Source organism: Pelecanus crispus, chromosome Z (assembly GCF_030463565.1).
Source record: "Pelecanus crispus isolate bPelCri1 chromosome Z, bPelCri1.pri, whole genome shotgun sequence".
Lineage (NCBI taxonomy): Eukaryota > Metazoa > Chordata > Aves > Pelecaniformes > Pelecanidae > Pelecanus > Pelecanus crispus.
Window position 1 is genome coordinate 23,225,467 of NC_134676.1, and position 22,028 is coordinate 23,247,494.

Sequence of the window (22,028 nt, forward strand, 5' to 3'; positions counted from 1 at the left end):
GTTAGTGTGTAACAGGCAGAGAAACAGAGCATCCATAATGGCTTGTTTATGGTTTTTGAATGGTCACCCATAATGTGTCTGATCTCTCAGTTCAGTCGTGTGTCTAGAAGGAAAAAAGTTGGGAGTTGGAGTCAAAGGACCTGCTGCCATAAGACTGTTATTAAAGAAGAAGATTTGGGGAATCTCTAATATCTGTTACCACAACCACACTTCCTTCAATTCACTAAACAATTTTTTCATGTTCTAACTGAATGATGGGTGAGGGCTACACAACAAAGTATCCATGAAGGTATTTGTTGACTGAAATTTTAGAATGACAAAAAATGCACTTGATCCACTTAAAGGACAATTTTTTTCCTTGTATACCTCATTTAAACATTTAACTTGAAATACTGTGAATTCTGTACTGAGAGCTTTTTGATCAGTTTTATAATTGTTTTGAGGGGCTAACATGTGCGCTCTTTTCCTCTTTCTTCCTTCCATCTTTTCTATCACAGAAATTCTCCACAGAGGAGTAACCTCAATAACGAATCTTGAAGGTTGGGTGGGACACCCTTTGGACCCCATTGGCACCCTCTTCAGTAGTCTGATGGAGGCCTGCAGGGTGGATGATGAGAGCTTCCATGGATTCTCAGACTTCACAGGTAAGGCCAAGCAAAGGGAGCAATCTTCTTTATGTCTTCATTTACCGGAGGCATTTTGCTGTCTTGGCTTTCTGAATCAGCTTCAAAACCAGTGTTCTTATAGGGTAAGAACTCACATTTGTGTTCCTTAAGAAAACACAATGGAAAGAAAATGTTTAAAATATGAAAGCACTTAAAAAATTACCAGTTACTCATTCTTGAAGACAATTCCTTATTTCACACTTGAAATAAAACTGAATAAGACTATAGCAGCAGCCCTCTTCCACAAATGTTGCTCTGTCCTCTTTCTGAGAAGTTGCAGGAAATCACAAGATCACAAAATTGCTGATGTTGGAAGGCACCTCTGGAGATCATCTAGTCCACTTGCTCTGCTCAGAGCAGGGTCACCTAGAGCAGGTTGCCCAGGACTGTGTCTGGTGGGGTTTTGAGTAACTCCAAGAATAAACGCTGTAGACCCTCTCTGGGCAACCTCTTGCAGTGTTCAACCACCCTCATGGTAGCAAAATGGTTTCTTATGCTTAGGTGGAATTTCCTGTATCTCAGTCTGTGCCCATTGCCTCTTGTCCTGTCACAGGATACCACTGAGAAGAGTCTGGCACTGTCTTCTTTACATTCTCCCATCATTTAAACATTTTGGTAAGATCCTCCTGAGCCTTCTCTTCACCAGGCTAAATAATCCCACCTTACTTACTCTCATTATATGAGAGATGCTGCAGTCCTTTAATCATTTTGGTGGCTGTGCACTGGATCTGCTCTAGTATCTCCATATACTGCAGAGCCCACAACTGAACATGGCGCTCCAGGTGTGGGGTCACCAGTGCTGAGCAGAGGGAAAGGGATCACCTCCCTCAGCCTGCTGGCAGCACTCCTCCTCCTGCAGACCAGGATGTTATTGGACTACTTAGCTACAAGTGTATGTAATGCTTCAAACTGATGACAAAACACTTAAAATTGATGACATACGTGGTCTATAAATGATACGAATTGGAAAGCAGTGTTGCAGTATCGATACATGATTTAAGATAGGATGTGCATGTCCATTTTAATTTCAGTATTTGCTTCCCAGGAGCTTAACTGATTAATTCCTGATTCTCACTCTCTTTCCACCTTTGCAGTAGCTTCTTATCACCACCTGTGGGGACAGAAACTGGATTCATTCCTCTACCTGCATCTCTTTTATATGCACATCCACAGTCTTCTTGGGGTTTTGCCTCAAAACTACTTTTATTCAATTAGATTTTCTTCAATAACTTTCTAATCCCATATCCACCAATTCTGGAAGAACTTTTAATTAAAAGAAATCGGAAATCAGATTCTTCGCAATTATAAAAAAACAAAACAACCCCATGAAATAAAAATGGTGTGTGTTGGAAAGTAACTTCCTCCTATGCATGTGCAATCTACCAAATGCATTCAGCCTTCCCACTTGCTGCAGTTGTCCATCTCCGTACATCTGTCCATTGTAACTTCTTGTTCCCAAATTAGACTGTAAACTGCTACATGTTGGAATAGCATTTTGTCATATGGTGTGTCTGAAGTGCCAAATGAATCGGTAGTACTCTTTAAAGCAATGGCTTGGTCTGTGTGGAACTTAGATGTAATCTTTGCTAAGAGTAGGACTTCTAGTGTTAATAATACACATTTTTATCATAAATACAACTGTAACAAGTAAAAAAGCCTGAAAAAAACACTAGCAAACAGAGGATGCTTTAAAGTTTTGGAGTTCCCAGGCCTGTTGTATAATACTAACAGAGGAAGCATTTGTGTATGTGGCATTATAGGCAGATTATGGGTTAGAATGATTCACTGATGTGTTTCTCTTTGTGTCACTCCGTACAGAGAACATGGGGCAATGCAAATCTCTGGAGTACCAGCACCTGCCTGCACACAAGTTCTTAGAAGAAGGGGAATCTTATTTAACGCTGGCTGTGGAAGTGGCATTGATAGGGCTGGGACAGCAACGAATAATGCCAGATGGCTTGTATGCACAAGAGAAGGTTTGTCGAAATGAGGAGCAGCTCATTTCTAAGCTACAGGAAATTGAATTGGATGATACTCTGGTGAAGATTTTTCGAAAACAAGCAGTCTTCCTATTAGAAGGTAGCTTAATATAGATGCTAACTGCTTCTTTAAACTGTCTTCACTTGCACAAGCACACGGAACTAGTATTCCTGTGGAAACTGCCTTATATACTTCAGATGTTTTTTTGACGTAGAACTCCAGCAAAATTTTGTTTCCAATCTCTTACGAAAATCAAACATACTTCAGATATCACCAGACTCTAGAGATAAGGCATCTATTGACCTATAAGCCTTTTGTTTTGATTACACTGTTCTTTAGTTTTGTCATCTGTCGTAATCTCAGTATCCTGATTATACAACCCAGGCTCACAAGTAAATAATAGAGAGACATCCGTTACCATCAACAGTTCTCAGGTTGTAAAATTCTGTGTGTTCCTTATATCCTGAAAAAGGTACTGGCAGCTTTGTAAATGTCTGAAGAGTTTTACCTCTGTTCCTAGGTGAAGAGCTCAGAAAATTCACTTAGAATTGCTGGGACAAAAATGTAACGTTTTGTTTGTAGCAATTAGGAAAAGGACTTGCCTCTGAAGTTTGTATCATATGTGAAAATTGAAATATGTGATCAAATATTGAGGCTTAAGGCCTTGTGTTGCGACTAAATTTTGACCAAGACAAACAATTTCTGTTTGGGAATTGCCAGTGTGTTGCAATAAAATCTGTACAAAAGAGTGCATAGTTTTGCCTTAGCTCTTAAAAAGACTTAACACGTAGCACTTAAGCCTCATGTTCAGAGAGTAGTCTCATGGGTTCTGAAGTTGTCTTTCAGGGCTTTGGGTTTTTTAAATGGAAGAAAAAAACTTTAGAGGAACCAATTAGCCAAAGGCATGGTCCAAGTGTTGAGTGCTTGCTCAGGGGATAGTGGGGAGTGTGGTACTGCTCTAGGTAAATTGTGAAGACTGTTACACAGCAGTCAGGTTTTGCTTTCTTTCTGAAAGACATTTCTCTTTTAAAACTTCCTCTTTAATGGAAGAGGTGCTGTATGTTGTTTAGGGTTCTCAGCTTTGGGTCACTATTTTTGCTCAGGTCCTTAAAGACTTTGGTACCTACTGATGGTGCCATTTGAAACTGCAGAGAAGCCACACCATGGGGAGAGTTTCCATTATGGTGTGGCTGTACTGCTGTTTTCTGGTCTTTGGACAAGAATTGCTGCTTGCTAGATCCAGCTATTAACCACCATACAGGGATCCTATGGATTATAAAATCAATTTGCTGCATCTATTTACTGGTATGGATGGTTTATGAGGAAAAGGCAGGATTTCTCTGAAGTGTTCTCTGATAGTTCTAGTTTACTACTTTGATCACTGAAATTCTTTTTTATGTTTTCTTAGAGTAGTAAACAAGTGATCATAGCAGGAAATCTGCTAATATAACCACCTACAAAATTGCTGTGGTGAGCAGCGTGCAATGATGGTCTTGCATTACTGCGTGCTAAGAAATTTGGCTTTCTTGCAATAGGTTCAGTTTACTCCAGGTTAGGCAGAAACTGCCAGCTCACAAGGAGGAAAAACTATGCAGTGATTTAAGATGCTAATCATATCAATTGTGTTTTTATAAAGTCCTGTAGATGTAATAAAGAAAGCTTAATCCAATATTAAGCTGATTTCTATGCTGTTAATGCAGATTAATGCATGCTGTATGTAGCTACCATTTGAGTGCGTGGGAAAGCAGAACATGAGACTGTTTTGCAAGAACTGTTCTAATTTTTTGCTTGACTGCTAAGTTAATGGCAGAATATATTTTCATATAAAATGGTTTGTCATGTATTTTTCATGTCCTAACTGAGTTTCTGACTGGACCACCAACTGGCAAACATAGTGAAATGGCTTCTTTCATTGAAGCAATGCCAGCTAGTTTTGAATGGCTTTCAGCTTCACTTTATATGATTGAGACACACTGTCACCTACTAAATCTTCATTGACATTTCCTTTGTAATCAGCCCAAGTCCTCAGAAGTGCCCACCTATGGAGCTCAAAATTTTTTCATGCCTAGTGATTTTTATCTTTGCATGTTGTGCTAAGGCACCAGTCAGAAAAACATTGCTGAAACAGCTTGGCTGTTTCTCCTCATCTGCTCTCCTCATCTGCTTCAGTGTAGAGTCAGCCATGTTAGTTTGAACCGCTGCTGGAAGCAGTTTAAATGACACATGTGACTCTGCAGCAAAGAAGTGTGCTCACACGGTCATTCATCCATCCATCCAAGTGTGGTGGGCTGGAGTCTCTAGTAGAAGAAGTAGTAGTAACTTCTAGGACTGCTGGCTGCTGTCTGTGCAATAATAGTCCAATAATGCTTAATGTAAGGTTCTTATTCTGTATCTTGCAACATTTAATGCCTGAACCTCTAGTCGCTGAAGTTGAAAACTGACACAGTTTTCTATTAACAGGAATAACAGTCTTAAGGTTGCAGGAAAAATTTAAAAGTGGGGTTCATATGCACCATGAACATTTAAAACTCAGCAAGGAAATAGTGGCATTTAACTTTTTTATTGTTGTCAATCCTGACGCTGCTGTTACGAAGTTGAAATACTACACTGGCTGCACTGAGTGTGAGCAAAATCCATTGCCCTAACAATGGGGAGAATTTTCCCACGACAAATACAATTTTTAAGATCATGTGGCTATAATGGACTAACAAAACCAGCTTTGGTGTAGGATCTGACCTAGTCTTCTCTGGAGACGAAGTCCAGACCAAAGAGTTATTTAAATGCCTAATGTCAGGTGAGACATTGATAGGGTGCTGCTGTGGTGATTGGCTATGGAACTTCAATTAAATATATGCATTTTTCTACTGTAACCACTCTTCTTTTTTTTTTTTTTCTTTTTTTTCTGGTGGACTTGTGATAAATCAGTCACGCACCAACAGGGTTCATAGGTATTCATGTGCACAGTGTAACTACGTGGAGCCAAAGCTAGGATGATCGCTTTCTACTTCTGCATAGCATAGGCTTGCTGAATGAGCCCCATGGAGCACCGGAACTGTTCTGTTATTTGTATGCACACTGGTAGTGTGCTTAGTACTATACAATTTGCAATCTGTCTTGTCTCAAAGAATACATGGTATTTAATGTACTTGTAATACATTTTATATACATGACATATGTGTAATGTATTTCAGAGAAAATAGCAATATAACTTTACCTTTTGTATAGCAAACTCTGTCTCTGAATACCAATTCTAACTGAAGGTATAGTGAATGTTTTTAAAGGTCCAGAAGTTGGGTTTTAGCAGTATGTAAAGACCGATGTTCTCTTTCTCTTTCCTGCAGCTGGACCATATAGTGGTTTAGGTGAAGTCATCCATCGAGAGAGCGTTCCAATGCACACATTTGCCAAGTATCTCTTCACCTCTCTCCTACCTCATGATGCTGAATTAGCATACAAAACTGCACTGAGAGCCATGCGGTATGTATTCATGAGTCATCTAGAAAGAGCACAAGTAGCAGTTAGGAAAAGGGGAAAAAGCTTGGTAATCAAGACCTAGTCTTTTTTGCTAAAAGAAGCATTCTTCCCTTTAAGGAGAAAATATTTTGGTTCTGCCATCTGTAAAAGCAATTGGTGTCTGTAGTAACTACAGTATAATAATGTATTAATGTACAATTAGTCTTTTATCTACAACTGTAAAACAGCATTCTCTACTACAGATCCTTCTAGAATCCCACTCCTTGGCTACATGGCTTTGTGTTAAACAATGACAGCTTTAGCACGTGCATTCTCACCCATGTGGTTGTGTGCGTGTGATGGTATTGGCAGGGAAAGAGGCATCTCACCAGCAGTCTCAGGATCATCTGCTACTTAGCCTGTTTGGTAGGAGTATTTGTTCTGCTGGCCTTCTTTATAAATTAACTCTAAATGATAGATTTGAAACCATATGGTGTGCTCTGAGCCAGTACTTTCTTCTTGTGCTTCATAATGAATAATTGGTGTATATTCACCAGTCACTTCTGGGTGAATGTTGGGGTTTAAATGGAGTATGTCATATGACAACAGTATGTCTGACTTGCATCCCATTTGTCTTCAGTAATTAGGAAAAAGGTGTTTCTCAGGGAGTGCTCAGTGTGTGCTGGCTTTATCTCAAAGCAGGACAGATTGGTAATGGTGGCTAAGAAAAGGACTCTGAAGGAAGTTTCAAGGGCCTAAAAGATCAGCAATAAATCTGTTGTCCACATACAATGCAGGGAGGAAACTGGTCCCATCATGATTGTCTGGTCGCTGTCAAGAACCTTGTAGTTGATGGTTGACAAAGAATAACCACAACTGAATACTAAGAGCAATCAAGCCCCAGATTTTAAAAAGAAATAAAGGTATTGGGTTTTCCTGTCACTATTATCAAGGATGATTACACAGTGATTGAAGGACACACTATCCATACAAGCAGTGTTTAGCTTCATCAGGCAGGTTGTGTCCTAGTGGTTTGGAGATGTGTATTCTGGAGCTAGTTTCTCCAAAAAGCTAAATGGGGAGAAAATAATCCTGTGTTCAAAGGACTAAACTGGAGGGCATGCATAAGAAGAAAACATAGCTACTATCAGGTCAGGCCAAAGGTCTGCTTAGCCTGGGGTTTTTTGCCTCCAAGAGTGTCTAGTAATGGATGTTAAGGAAAGAGTCTAAGACATATGAAGCATGGTCCTGCGTACTTGCTGCTTATGATTGGCATTTTAGGAAATAAATTGAGAAGGCAAAAGTGCATTACTGATGAACTATTGAGAACATTGAAAGGTATGATCAGAAAGCTGTCTGGGCCATCTAAGTACAGCCCTCTTTTATCGCAAGTTAAGTGCATCAATAACCCTGGTCATATCAGATCAGCAAGATAGTATGAGATGTGGTGGGTGGGGTTTTTTGGTTTTGGGGTTTTGTGGGGTTTTTTTAGGAAAAAAGTCAATTTTACAAAGTAGACTTGTGTCCTTGTATTTATTTTAGTTACTACCTTGAAGTGTTTCTCAGAGATTGTTTGTGTGGAGTTTTCCTCCTTAAACTAAACTACTGAAACCATGCTGAAAGGCTGGAACAGACATCCATCAACAGCTTTGCACAGTGCACTGAACGCTTCAGTGAACGTGACGGCAGCATGCCATTCCTTTTGAACAAAGATTTGGGCTTTCCCCAGAAACCAGACATAACTAGAAACTTCTTTTCTGGAAGTTTCCCTTCTCAACTGGAAAAACAAGCAAGACACTGAAAGATCCAAATGATGAAATCTCTGGTTAGTCATGGGTAGCTCCAGCCATCTTTTGGTATGAAGCTGTCATCTCAGCCAAAGAAGTTACTTTTCAAACAGACCAGTATAAGAAAGAGTCGTCTGTTCATTTCCATCTGGTAAAATCACAGGAGACATCAGCGTAATCGGGGCTCTTCTCCATAGGCCTTTTGTCATCACTTTATAAGGCAGATGAGAGTTCATCCCTAGACAATAATCAGTCTTTCTGTGTTTTGATATTTGGCGCTCTTCAGAAATGTGGACTGCTATCTTGAACTGTGGTGATGGCAGATTTAGACACTTTCTATTCCATGTCTGTCTGCATTCCTCAGCACTTCTCAAATACTCCTGAAGAAAGTTGGTTACTCTTTCCATTCACACCAAAGCAATAGTTCAGCATATAAAGGACTCCCAATACAAACCAAATGAAAAAGTAACTTAATACTGCCTTGAAGGGGGAATAGCAAAGAAAACATGAAGACTGAATGCCTGTCTCGTGATCGTGAGGTTGAATGGATCAGAAGAGGAAAGCTTCAGCATCTTTTCTTCCATAGCAGAGAGGAAATGGCTGTGGCAAGGACAAAAGGCTCATGTGGAAATTAGTAAAGGTGCTGCACAGAAATCTGTGGTGTGGTTCATGCTTTTAGAAGTGGAGCATATTTCTTTCTTCACTTCAACATTTATTAAAGTTAAGTTCTCAAGACCCCAGCTAGTTGCTCTCCAGACATAAGTGTTTAGTGTTAGTCTACACACAAGTCTACACGGGTCAATGACGCATGATGGCAGCTCTAGAGTATTTTACCTCTCTGTATTCAAAACCAGCTGTTGCTGTTTCATTTTTTGAATGCTATTCTAGTGTGTGGAACACTCAGTATGAAATCAATGGAAGCTGAGACCATAAAGCCTTTCATGCATACACCTTGGGTCTGTAAGGACCGGAATGTGCTATCCTTGATGGTCACTTGTCTAGAGTTCTCTGCTTGCAGCACTGAAACATACGGAGCAGAGGCTTGGAGAATGTGGATCTGCAGTGACCTAGTTGACTGCTCACTTGGAATCTGAACTTGAATGTTTGGCTTAGTTTGGCTGATCCATTGTTAAGCCTGAATTTCATCCAGGCTTTGGGAGCCAGACTTTAATGGTTGTTTAATCACAAGGTAGCTTTGCTAAAACCTAGCTAAATAATTGATGTTTGAAAAAGGCGGGTGGAGAAGTGAAGAATGCTAAATCTGCTTGTGTTTGTTCTGATGTTCCCTAATCTTGCCAAAATTGCATGAAAGCCACCAATTCACAACAGCATTTCTTTTCACAGCAAAAGAACATAGAAGTTGGCAATTAAATTCAAAGTGACAAAAGATTTCCCCAGAACAGCCTCTTTCTTTCATGCACTTTGTCGATTTACTGTTACTCATAACCTAGTAATCCCATTTTGCATTACGTAGTTGGGATTTTTACTGTTTATTTAAACCATCTAATAATGCATCTCTCCCCCTGCCCTCTCTCTCTGCTTGGAAAAAAATCAGCTGAAGAGTTTATATGTATTTTATTTTTATGTATATAAAGCTATATAAAGAGGTGTCTCATTGGTACTAGGGAAGAGATTTGACTCTTGGTATAAATCAAAAGGGAAGTTTTTTTTTTTTCATATTAGCATGCACATACATGTGTCTGAAAATCTTAATATAACCTGCTGATAGTTATTTACGTGGTGTGTTGTATTTATATGTGCCTGCTAGATACCCTTCCATATATTCAAAATTACCTTTCTCAGGGAATTCTTAAAGATTGTCTCATGTGCTTCAGGAACCTACAGAAAGCTGATGGAACTTAAAACTATCTTACTGAAAAAAAAAAAGACATGCACTGCAGTTACTTAAAGAACTTTGGTATTTATTTACGTGCAAGGAATTGTAACTTATTTTTAAATGAGCTTATTCCATAAGAAGTATTCTATCACAGAAAATCACTATGCATTGGATTTTCAATATTATATATATATTATTTTATATACATAAATATATATTTTTATATATGCGATATGTTTTTCAATATAGCAGTTGCAATTTTATTGAGAAAAGAGATCCAATTTCCTTCATCCTCCCAGGTGACTTCCTGTTAGAAAATCACTTGCATATGAAAGCTGGCAGAAACAGAACTCAGATGTTAATCCTGATAAAGAAGCTAAGCACAGGAAAGGCTTTTCTTTTGGACATTGTCTTATTACTGTCACTTGATGTCTCATTAACCATTCATGTCCTGAAACTATGCTTAATTGTATTGAATAAAAATGCCTATTTTTGTTTACTCCTACTTTTGGCACTGGCATTTATATAGTATCTAGTATACTGGTTGTATATATGGTGTATTGTAAGGGCCATCAGTTGAGTCTCTGTTGTGGGCCATCACTTGTGTTTTGGTAGTCAACAGCAAACACACTAATTCAGATTTTCTGAGTTTGAATTCTCCTTGGGGGATAAGACTTACAGATTGCATACTCAAAGAAATTTTTGCTTCAGGATTAGAAAATGGACTCTGAAAATTAACCTTAAAGGAAACTTCCTCTGACACTGCTGTTTGGGACCCTAACATGAGATTATGGTACATTTTATAATGTTGGTAGGCTAAAGTTTAAGGACTTTAATAGTTGAACAGTAAAATGTCCTTTTTGGATATAAATTCATGTCTGAATTTATTGCAAAGTCAAAATCCAAATGACTTGTTGAACATCCCTCTCCCTTACTTTGAGCATTTGTAAGTGAAGAAAGTAGGTCCAAAATATTTACACATTTTCAGTGCAGTGGAGAACTACTCCACTTTCCTTCCTGAGGGCTGTGGTTCGAAGACTGAAACAAGGCAGGGAGAAAAGCTTCAGCTCTATGCATGATGCAGAAAGTCTCTGCTGCCTTGGCTAATAGGTGACTTCATTGTCCTGTGAATTCCTGCAGATGCCCACTGATGTAGGCAAGTTTGGCAAATGGACTTTTAAGATTCCCCAAGAACAGAAGTGGTTTTCCAATCTTTTTTTATAACTGAAAAGGTACATTTCATAAACAAGGTCAAGTGTTCTTGCAGCTTTAGTTTTGCTCATGAGTAACCTAGTGTAGTAATGATTTAATGAAAGAGGATTTCTTCCTTATTTCAGGTTGCTAGTATTGGAATCTACAGCTCCTTCGGGAGACATGTCCCGCCCGCACCACATTGCATCAGTTGTTCCAAACCGGTATCCCCGCTGGTTCACCCTAAGTCACATCGAATCCCAGCAGTGTGAGCTGGCATCGACCATGCTTACAGCAGCCAAAGGTACATTGCTGTCAGTTATGTACTCAATTAAATGTATGGTTTTAATATTGCATGGAGTAAACAGATTACAAAACTTGTGTTTGGGAATCCAAATTGCAGTCTGACAGGAGCTTGAAATGGGTACAACAAACCGAGTTGGCTTAAACCTGTCAATTTTCTAGCAAACTATTTAAGCTAGCTAGATGGTAGAAGAGCTTGATTTGGGCCTGATAAGACAGCTTTTTATTCTTGTGACACACGACATAGACTGTGAGACCCAGGAGTGGACAAATCACTTCTAAAATTCACAAATTAGGATGACTTTTGGCTATGTACTGCACTAACACCATCAGGCACTAGAGGAGTTTGTGCTGTGTTGTCTTTTATTTGTATGTGATTTAATTATAGAAGGTTTCTAAAAGCAAAGTGTGTGTAACTGAAACATCATACTATTGCATAGCAATGTCAGGCTCAATTATAATGCATCTCTGGATATTTTGGGAGCTTGTTCCATTTTGGTGATTCTGTTTACACCTTGCAGGTGATGTTCGGAGGCTGGAAACAGTGTTAGAATCCATCCAGAAAAATATCCACTCCTCATCACACATCTTCAAACTTGCCCAGGATGCATTTAAAATAGCAACACTCATGGACAGCTTGCCAGACATCACTCTTCTGAAAGTTTCTCTGGAGTTGGGCCTTCAGGTATTTCCCTTGTTCATTATTATTACGGTAGAAGAAAGAAATTCGACCCAGTGTTGCTGGGTATAGCTTTTAAGCACTGAGGACCGTACCCTCTTCAGGCTCTATCTGGAGATTTTTAGATTCTCTTTTCTGATGCAAAGCTCAGTGGACTGGTGAACACAGACCAAGGGTCTGTGCAGCCCCTTTGTGCCATTTGTGTGGAAGAGAAAGCTGGGAGTGGCTTGATGCAAGGCACTTATGTTCCAGGGTGAGAGAGGACTGGTGCAGTGGGTTCAGGGGTATGTGTAAGACTGGCTAGAAAGCAAAATTACTCTGCTTGCCAGAATTTCACTGTATTTTCTGCATGGCCTTGAGGGGTTTCTTATCATTACTTCCCTTCCTTTCCCTTAAATGAGATTTGGTAGGTCCTTGTTGAATTACTAGAGAAAGCCAAGGTCAACCATAATGACCTGTTTCTAAGGCAGACTGTGCTAACAGCATCCCTCTCACTTCCTTGATCAAAATCCTGTACTCCATAAGCTGTGGGGTGGTCAGATGCATCATACTCAGGTTGAGGTGTACAAGAACCTGAGATCAGTTTTCAGGCTCTTAGGAGAGACTTTGCAAGCTAAAAGGAGACAGTAAGTTTTAGGTATGTGGAGTAATATTGCTTGACACTGATGAATCTTGGAGTTTACACAGTTCATTTCAACAAAAATAAATCTCTTCATCCCTCTTCAGGGAGTTCTTCAAAAAAACCATGCAAAGATCAGAAAACCATTTATTACTTTGCTTCAGTAAACAAAGCTCCAAAGACTTCCGGGGAAAGGATATTATCCCAGTTGTTTCTCATGCCAAAGAAAGGTACTATTTGCCTATTCTAGACGTTTAGAAGCTAAAGTCTTTAATCAGAAAGCTGAGATTCTGTATGCTTTTAGACTTTCATATTCCCAAGGCTGCTGTGGAAATCTGCTGCTTTTTTCACATCTTGGTACATTTCTGCCTCAAATGTGTGTTTACTTGAGAGAGAGAAAGATCCTTATGATCAACCTGTGTGTAACCTCAAGCATTCACCAAGTATCATTCAGTAGTAGCAGCACACTTTGGATATCACTGTATTCATGGATACCCCTTTGTAGTTGATGGTGTCATCCGAATGTCTTCAGTGAGATCTAGTGAAAGAAATGTCATGTACTTTCTCCCCAGTCCCAGGATTTGGAACAAACTGGTGTAGAACTTGACCACTGTTCTGTCCAAAGCTTACAAAGGTGTTTTAAGAATCTTACAGGTAGTTTGCTTTCCAGAAGGAAGATGCATAGCAGTTTTCTGGTAGTAGCTCACAGCTGTGTAGATTTCTACATTAACACTTTTTATGCAAAAACCTTAGTGTCAGCACTGTCTCTAGTGGCCTGCAGATGCTTCCCCTTTTCCTGCCCCCGCAACTTAATGGCAATTAGATTGTCTGTATTCCCTCTCTAGTATCTGACTACTTATGACATTTATGTGCCCTAGAAAACTCTTTCTCCCATCATGTGCTAATGTAAACAGCAGTGTCCTCACAGGTATACTGTTCTGCCTCAGCTACAGCAATGACGTGTGGGCCTGGCTGGGCTGAGGAGATGATACCAACAGTTTTGCAACTCTGTCACTGGGATCTCCGAGACAGAAAAACCTCTTACATTGTTCTAGATCTGGGAGTAATGTATAGACTCCCAGGTTCTTTCTCCCTGTTTCCAGTGGCAGCATGTGTTACGTGACTCAGCAGAGGGAAGGCTTTTAAACTGGCTGTGGAAAGAGGTCATCAGCATGGCCAAATGGGCATGGAGCATCTCAGGTGTATTCTGTCCTTCAGAACCTTACTGGCACAGACATTGTAAGATCTGCAGGTACAGGAGGGGCTTCTATTCCTGTTTGCCTGTTGTATGCTACATCAGTGCAAGTAAGTATTACTGCACACCTGCAAACAGGTACGGGTGACAGAACTGCGGCAAGTTAGCACAGGTGATCAGTCCGTGTATTTGGCAAGTGGTGTCCTTTCTCCCCAGTCCTGTGAATGAATGAATAAACCTTCTTCCAGTGTGCATGGTGAAGATGTTTCTCTGTGGTGCGGGAACTAATGGTTGGTTGGCCATTTCTTGGGTAATGACATCTGTTCCTCTATAAGACTTTCTTATAAAGATCCATCAAGACAAAGTCAAGGTTATTATATGTGGAAGAGAGCTTGGCTTTCAGATAAGCTATGTAATTCCCAGGGGCCTCATGTAATTTTCAGACTTCCTGACTTCAATTGATAGCACAGATCTTGGATAGATCTTGGACAGATGTGGAACACCCTTTTAGGAAGAGGTGGCTCAAGAATGTATTGAGCAGAAGTGAAATAGTTCTTTGGCTGCATGTGCTACCGTATAAATTAACTTCAGCTCTTCCTTGGTCAGAACATGAATACATGCTTTATTTGAAATCCTTGGGTTTTTTCATCATTAGTAAAGGGCCCCTCTCTTGCTGCTCTCAGCTTGTCAGTTTAATCAAATGAAAGGAACCTAATTGCAGAATAGTTTGTCAAGATGCTTTTTCATGTCAAGAAACTACGTACGGCATTGTGTTTTGCTCTCAAGTTAGGACTGTCTACACTGGAACTATTATTATGCCCACTACACATGCTGAAGGCTCTTCTGACTGCTGATACTTTTACAGACCACCACAGTTAGGGAAGTCATTGGAGAAGACTTTCAGAGAGGTGGTCATTCACACCTCGGTTTTTTTACCTCCTTCCCTCCCTCACCAGTAGAATTCAGTCCATAACCCTGTAATTTCCCTTGGATTCACTCTACTTGGGGGAAGCTGAAAATTCATCATGGATATTGGAAGAGTGTTAGCCTTAAACTTGTGTGTGCATCAATACAGGAAGTCGCCTAGACTCCTTCCCTTTGGACAGAATGGGACAGCTAATTGCACTCCAAAGCATTTTTACTTGGGGCTGCCTGTTTTTCTTCCAGAAAGACTTCAAGCAAAGGCTGGTTCCATGATTTACCTTAGCCATATATTCATATTTTAAAATGTGTTGGGCTTCTCCTTACGGATCAGTTTGCTTTCTTTCAAAATGCTATTCTCCAATCTAGCATTTAAATTACTGTTTAATTGAAATGATACCACAATGTCTGAGGCCAACAAAGCTGGCCTTATTCTGTAACTTTGGGTGATGTACAACCAGTCACCACAGTCTCAGAGTGGGAATGTTTGGAGGCCAGCTTGTAACCACTCATGGTTGCTTATAACCAGACTTAGATGTCATCTACCTCGACTTTAGCAAAGCTTTTGACACAGTCTCGCATAATATCCTCCTCAGGAAGCTGGCAGCTCACGGCTTAGACAGGCATACTCTTCGCTGGGTAAAGAACTGGTTGGGTGGCCGAGCCCAGAGAGTAGTGATAAATGGTGTTAAGTCCAGTTGGCGGCCGGTCACGAGCGGTGTTCCCCAGGGCTCTGTTTTAGGGCCAGTCTTGTTCAATATCTTTATCAATGATCTGGATGAGGGGATCGAGTGCACCCTCAGTAAGTTTGCAGACGACACCAAATTGGGTGGGAGTGTCGATCTGCTGGAGGGTAGGATGGCCCTGCAGAGGGACCTGGACAGACTGGATCGATGGGCCGTGGCCAACTGTATGAGGTTCAACAAGGCCAAGTGCCGGGTCCTGCACTTCGGTCACAACAACCCCATGCAACGCTACAGGCTTGGGGAGGAGTGGCTGGAAAGCTGCCTGGCCGAAAAGGACCTGGGGGTGTTAGTAGATAGCCGGCTGAACATGAGCCAGCAGTGTGCCCAGGTGGCCAAGAAGGCCAACAGCATCCTGGCTTGTATCAGGAATGCTGTGGCCAGCAGGAGCAGGGAGGTGATTGTCCCCCTGTACTCGGCGCTGGTGAGGCCGCACCTGGAATACTGTGTCCAGTTTTGGGCCCCTCACTACAAGAAAGACATTGAGGTGCTGGAGCGTGTTCAGAGGCGGGCAACGAAGCTGGTGAAGGGTCTGGAGAACAAGTCTTATGAGGAGTGGCTGAGGGAACTGGGGTTGTTTAGCCTGGAAAAGAGGAGGCTGAGGGGAGACCTTATCGCTCTCTACAACTACCTGAAAGGAGGTTGTAGTGAGGTGGGTGTTGGTCTCTTCTCCCAAGTAGCTAGCGATAGGACAAGAGGAAATGGGCTTAAGCTGCGCCAGGGGAGGTTTAGACTGGAAATTAGGAAAAATTTCTTTACGGAAAGGGTGGTCAGGCATTGGAACAGGCTGCCCAGAGAGGTGGTGGAGTCACCATCCCTGGAGGCGTTTAAAAAACGGGTAGATGTGGCACTTCGGGATATGGTTTAGTCTGGTCTACCCTTGATTAGTCTAGAGTGGGCTTGGTAGTGTAGGTTAATGGTTGGACTGGATGATCTTAAAGGTCTTTTCCAACCTAGATGATTCTATGATTCTATGATTCTATTCTATGATTAGAGCCATAGAGTCATAGAATTGTTTAGGTTGGAAAAGACCTTTAAGATCATCCAGTCCAACCGTTAACCTAACACTACCAAGTCCACCACTAAACCAGTTAAGGGTAGATTAGCGATTTCATGTTTCCTGGCTTGGTGGCTGGATTATTTTTTAATGAAAATAAAAACTAGGAATCATTAAGATTGGAAAGGACCTCTAAGATCATCAGTCCAACCATCGACCCGACACCACCATGCTCACTAAGCCATGTCCCAAAGCACCACATCTACCCATTTTTTGAACACCTCCGGGGATGGTGACTCCACCACCTCTCTGGGCAGCCTGTTCCAATGCTTGACTACCCTTTCTGTGAAGAAATTTTTCCTAATTTCCAACCTAAACCTCCCCGACACAGCTTGAGGCCATTTCCTCTCGTCATGTCACTAACTTCTTGGGAGAAGAGACCAACACCCACCTCACTACAACCTCCTTTCAGGTAGTTGTAGAGAGCAATAAGGTCTCCCCTCAGCCTCCTCTTCTCCAGACTAAACACCCCCAGTTCCTTCAGCCACTTCTCATAAGACCTGTGCTCCAGACCCTTCACCAGCTTTGTTGCCCTCCTCTGGACACGCTCCAGCACCTCAGTGTCCTTCTTGTATTGAGGGGCCCAACACTGAGCACAGTAGTCGAGGTGCGACTTCACCAGCGCCGAGTACAGGGGGACAATCACTTCCCTGCTCCTGCTGGCCACACCATTCCTGATACAAGCCAGGATGCTGTTGGCCTTCTTGGCCACGTGGGCACACTGCTGGCTCATGTTCAGCCGGCTGTTGATGAACACCCCCAGGTCCTTTTCGGCCAGGCAGCTTTCCAGCCACTCCTCCCCAAGCCTGTAGCGTTGTATGGGGTTGTTGTGATCCAAGTGCAGGACCCAGCACAAAAGACTTCTTAAAGATCATCTGTACATTTGTGCTCCTCAGCAGCCTTCCTATCTTAATTATCCTATCTACAGCACAGGACTAAAGGAGGTGGTAGGACTAACAAATATGACAGAGGGCTACGTGCTGCTTTGAAGTCACCTTAGGATTGGGAGGGGATATGGATTGAGAACCCTCTTGCAAATGCTGCTGACTCCAAGCTGTTTTGTGAGTGCATTTGTTGAGTTTAATATGTAAAGGTCATCATGGAGAATTCTGACCTATTATGCTCTTTATTTTATTGCTACAAATAGTAATACCATAGTATTACTGATACTGTAAGGGGAAAACTACTTGCTTTCTTCATCTAGGTACCTGTGGGGTCTGTCCAGGTAACTGAAGCGAGCTTTACATGCAATTGCCATGCAGTGTTTGTTTTAATGAATAATGTATTTGCCCATGTTTTGAGAAACAACATAGGCAATAACTGCAAGTGATGTAAAATATGGGCGCTACAATCAAAGCTCAAAGTGCTTTTTTCTAGGATTCTGATGGTTTTATGATGGAACTTCCTTGCAGGGAGTCCTTGTTCAGAGAGAAATCATCTCTGTGAACTTAATACCTAGGTATATCTGGAATTGTATATATCTTTGCAGAATAAGCAGCCAGTCAAATCACAAGTATACTAACTCCTGTCTGTGTTGTTGAAGTCAACGAAGAGAAATGCAGATGAGGGAAAAATTTAAGGGGTTTGCCCAAAAAAGTTGACACATTTGCACTTTAAATACTACTGTGCATAGAGGGAGGAGACATGATATAATTTAATTTGAATAATTGGTAATTGATTGGGTTTTTGTTGTTTGGGGGGACTTTTTTGTAGGGGTGTGTTTTTTTTTTTTCTTCCCCACGGATAAAACAGCCTCCTCTAGCCTTGAAGGATCTGCAGTTGGAATTACTCTCTGCATACTGTTCTAAGACAGCTGAACAATATTTTGCAAATCTTTTGACATATAAGCTAAAAAAGAGGTAACAGAGTGGAGAGGGCAAGAGGCTGCCATTTTGAACCTTAGCGTGTTTGAGTAACTTAAAATCCCTATTTGTTGGTATATTGCCTTGGTTTGCAATAGGATTAATTTGTATTTTGTGTTGTTTTAACAGGTGATGCGGATGACACTGTCAACACTGAATTGGCGACGGCGGGAAATGGTGAGGTGGTTGGTAACATGTGCAACAGAAGTAGGTATGTTCTGAGATGCTTTTCTTGTCCGCTAATCTTAGAGGGCTTGATCTTGCTTGTTAGTACCCAGGTTCTGCAAATGTCTCCCACTTTTCTGTTCATCTATAAAATTCCTTTGGTGAAAAGGCATTATGATAATGATGACTGGGTTTTTTTAGGCACAGACCAAGTAAGACAATAGTTGAATAATGCAGTGTGACTTCTTTCCCCTGCAAGGTGGGGGGTGGTCATAACCTTTGGGAAACACCCCAAGTTTCCCCTTGTCCCCTCCATGATGGGTTTGGGTTTGAGGCTGCAGTAGAGAAGAGGCTTGTGGTTATGGGCTGTTGCACTGTGCTACAACTTTGCTTGCTCTGAAAGGCAGGAGAGATCTGGTCAGCTGTGGGAAGAGGAACCAGGAAACAGGTGAAAGAAATGCTGAGGATGCCTTCTGCTGTGTGGCAGACAGGATCTCAAGAAGGGGTTCTAATTTTTAGGGGTTTTTAAAGTCCCTGTGTAAATCCAAGCTTAGAGTATAATGCATCTTTGTTATATGGCTATGATGTTATGCCGGCCTCTCATCTGCACTGTAAAACAAACTAAATACCAATGCACACATCGTTAACCACGTAAGGTGAAAATAAGGTGGGAGCAGAACCAGCCTTATACTTAGAGGTCAGCAGCGGGAGAATAGTGCACTCCGCAGGACATTTCTTGGCTTTGCCATAGATTTCCTGTGTGTCTTGATGAGGTGTCCCTCATCTTCTGTATTCTAGTTTACCATCTGCAAGATGAGAATACACAATCTGAAAGTGAAGATGAATGCATTAAAAACTATGTAGCTGTAAAAAAAAAAAAAGTCAGCAGCTGTCATAGTGGGGACAACATAAGTACTTAAGGAGCAGTTTTAATTGTCACTAAGGTATTTCTGGGAAGTGTGTTTTCATACTGTATTTATTCGTTTTTCGTGTATCTGAGTTGGATTGTATCACATAAATACTTCTTGAGCTTCAGAGCTTCAGAGGATTGCTGCTGCTTATTCTCCGGATTAGTTTATTCTTTGCTTTATGCTTAACTGGGAAATTAATGTTGTCAGTAGCATGGGAAAATACAGTTTGCCTTTGTATGCCCTCAGCCAGAAAGTGGTCTGTCTGCAAATTTTCATGCAATGCTGTTGTTTTATTGGTTTTATATCTTTGTTAAGATAATTATTGCTGAGGCTATCTTACAGATATTAGTGCCTGGGTATTATTTTGTGCAGTTGCATATTGGCAAATAAAATGCTGGTTTTAATACTGCTTTAAATTAGTTTACATACTCTAATAGAAGTGTCCCATAAAGAACTTATAATGTCATACAAAATACTCTTGAGAATTAATCAAGGTGGTAAAGCAAGGAATCTGTTTATTTAAATGCCGATCTGGTATTCTCTGGCTAGGCTGAATTGTTGCACATGAGTGAAGGGGTACACAGGAAGCATCAGAGTTCTACAGAGAAAATGAGGACCTCTGGGTGTGGTTTAGGTGGGCTCACAGATGTGTGTAAATTACCTCTAGCAATAATAAGGCACTCTAGTTGGCTGTGAGTTTCAATTTATGGAACCCATTAGCCACTGTTTCCCCCTTCCTCCCCCTGCCAAACACACACAAACACACATGCCGGGAATAAAGTGACACTAAGGAAGATAACCTATTTCAGATAATACTCAGTAGTCCATATTGCTCAGAGTATTTCCCTAATAAGGATCTTGACGTTCAGGTGCATATGAATTTGATACAAGATGTATCTGAAAAGCCTGTTGGGAGGAGGTGGGGCTTAGGGTTTTTTCTTTTTTCTTCTTTAAGGTATGCGTAGTGTGTTCTGTTAGGGTGTACCATGGTGTTCTATTAAGAAAGCCATTTAACATACTTCCATATTCTGTTGTGCATGTGCTGTGCCTTGAGATGCACTGTGAGAAAAGAACTTAAAATTGCCTTTTAAAAGTGTTCAGTGTGAGGGCTGCTTCTGAGTTATGTGATGAGACCAACTGAGCCAGAACTTGTTATCCAAATTGTCTTAAATAACAAGTAGAACAGCTCAGTTGTCACATCAGGAGATTAAAGCTTACCTTGCAGGTTTTCTTGTTATTCTGTGCATTTTGGTGATTGCTACAGAGTTTGCACAGTAGCCTTTATTTTAATGTCCTTTTCCAGCCATGCTATCTGTTTTAGCCCTTCTTGCTGAAGAGCATCCCCCTGGATGTACTGGCAACCTCTTACTTAGGCAAATGTAATAATCTCTTGCTGAACACCTGTATCTGCTAGGTTTTATCAATTGTGGCTAATCCTTTCTTTCTCTCCCCAGGTGTTTATGCACTGGATAGTATCATGCAAAACTGGTTTACACTTTTCACTCCAACAGAAGCCACTAGTATTGTTGCTACGACAGTGATGTCCAACAGCACCATCGTCCGTCTGCATCTGGACTGCCATCAGCAAGAGAAGTTGGCTAGCAGTGCTAGGACGCTTGCTCTACAGTGTGCCATGAAGGATCCTCAAAACTGTGCCCTCTCTGCACTGACCTTATGTGAAAAGGATCACATAGCTTTTGAGACCGCTTACCAAATCGTTCTAGATGCTGCTACAACCGGCATGAGCTACTCACAGCTTTTTACTATAGCACGATACATGGAGCACCGTGGTTACCCCATGCGGGCCTACAAGCTGGCCACTTTGGCCATGACACATCTCAACCTGAGTTACAATCAGGACACACACCCTGCCATTAATGACGTTCTGTGGGCATGTGCGCTCAGCCACTCCCTTGGGAAAAATGAGCTAGCAGCTATAATACCTCTGGTGGTCAAAAGTGTCAAATGTGCAACAGTACTGTCAGACATTTTGCGTAGGTGTACTTTGACCACTCCTGGCATGGTGGGACTTCATGGAAGGAGGAACTCTGGTAAGCTCATGTCACTGGACAAAGCCCCTTTACGGCAACTCTTGGATGCCACGATCGGAGCCTACATTAATACAACTCATTCACGCCTCACTCACATCAGTCCGCGACACTATAGTGAGTTTATAGAGTTCCTCAGCAAGGCCCGAGAGACCTTCTTAATGGCTCATGATGGTCACATCCAGTTTACACAGTTTATTGACAACCTAAAACAAATCTACAAAGGCAAAAAGAAACTGATGATGCTGGTTCGTGAGCGGTTTGGTTGATGAAAATGTGTGAATGGAAGGGTTCAGGGGTGGGAGGGGATGGTTTGTTTTTACTTGAGCCTGCCTTTGTATCCTTTTTAACTTAAAGAAACAGAGCCACACCGGTATTATATGTGTATAGTTATATTGAGTTTGCAAACTAAACTGTCATGTTGTGAAAGTTTGTGTGTTTTAATTTTTTTCCTTTTTTCTGTTTTGTATGAGAGAGAGGTTAAAAAAGGTTTGGTTTACACTGAGTATATGTTGTCAAGTGGCAAAGCCCACATTGCTCTCCTGTTCTTTCTGTATACGTTCACAGCCTCAAAAACAAACATATATTGCAATGGCTTTAAAAACCAAACAA

At 41.2% G+C, this 22,028-nt stretch overlaps 1 protein-coding gene across 2 annotated transcripts in view; it reads left to right on the plus strand.

The window, feature by feature from the left end:
* The window catches only part of ZSWIM6 (zinc finger SWIM-type containing 6), a 114,031-nt gene extending 92,332 nt beyond the window's left edge, over nucleotides 1-21,699 (plus strand). Inside the window, exons 8-14 of one of the 2 annotated variants that reach the window (XM_075726201.1) lie at nucleotides 498-644; nucleotides 2,484-2,744; nucleotides 5,987-6,122; nucleotides 11,060-11,217; nucleotides 11,738-11,901; nucleotides 18,422-18,503; nucleotides 20,823-21,699. In XM_075726201.1, the coding sequence (XP_075582316.1) occupies nucleotides 498-644; nucleotides 2,484-2,744; nucleotides 5,987-6,122; nucleotides 11,060-11,217; nucleotides 11,738-11,901; nucleotides 18,422-18,503; nucleotides 20,823-21,685 (1,811 nt within the window). In that variant the 3' untranslated portion in view covers nucleotides 21,686-21,699. Of the gene's footprint in view, nucleotides 1-497; nucleotides 663-2,483; nucleotides 2,745-5,986; nucleotides 6,123-11,059; nucleotides 11,218-11,737; nucleotides 11,902-18,421; nucleotides 18,504-20,822 lie in introns of both variants that reach the window. The other variant, XM_075726202.1, reaches the window with a different exon arrangement.
* Nucleotides 21,700-22,028: the final 329 nt, after the last annotated feature.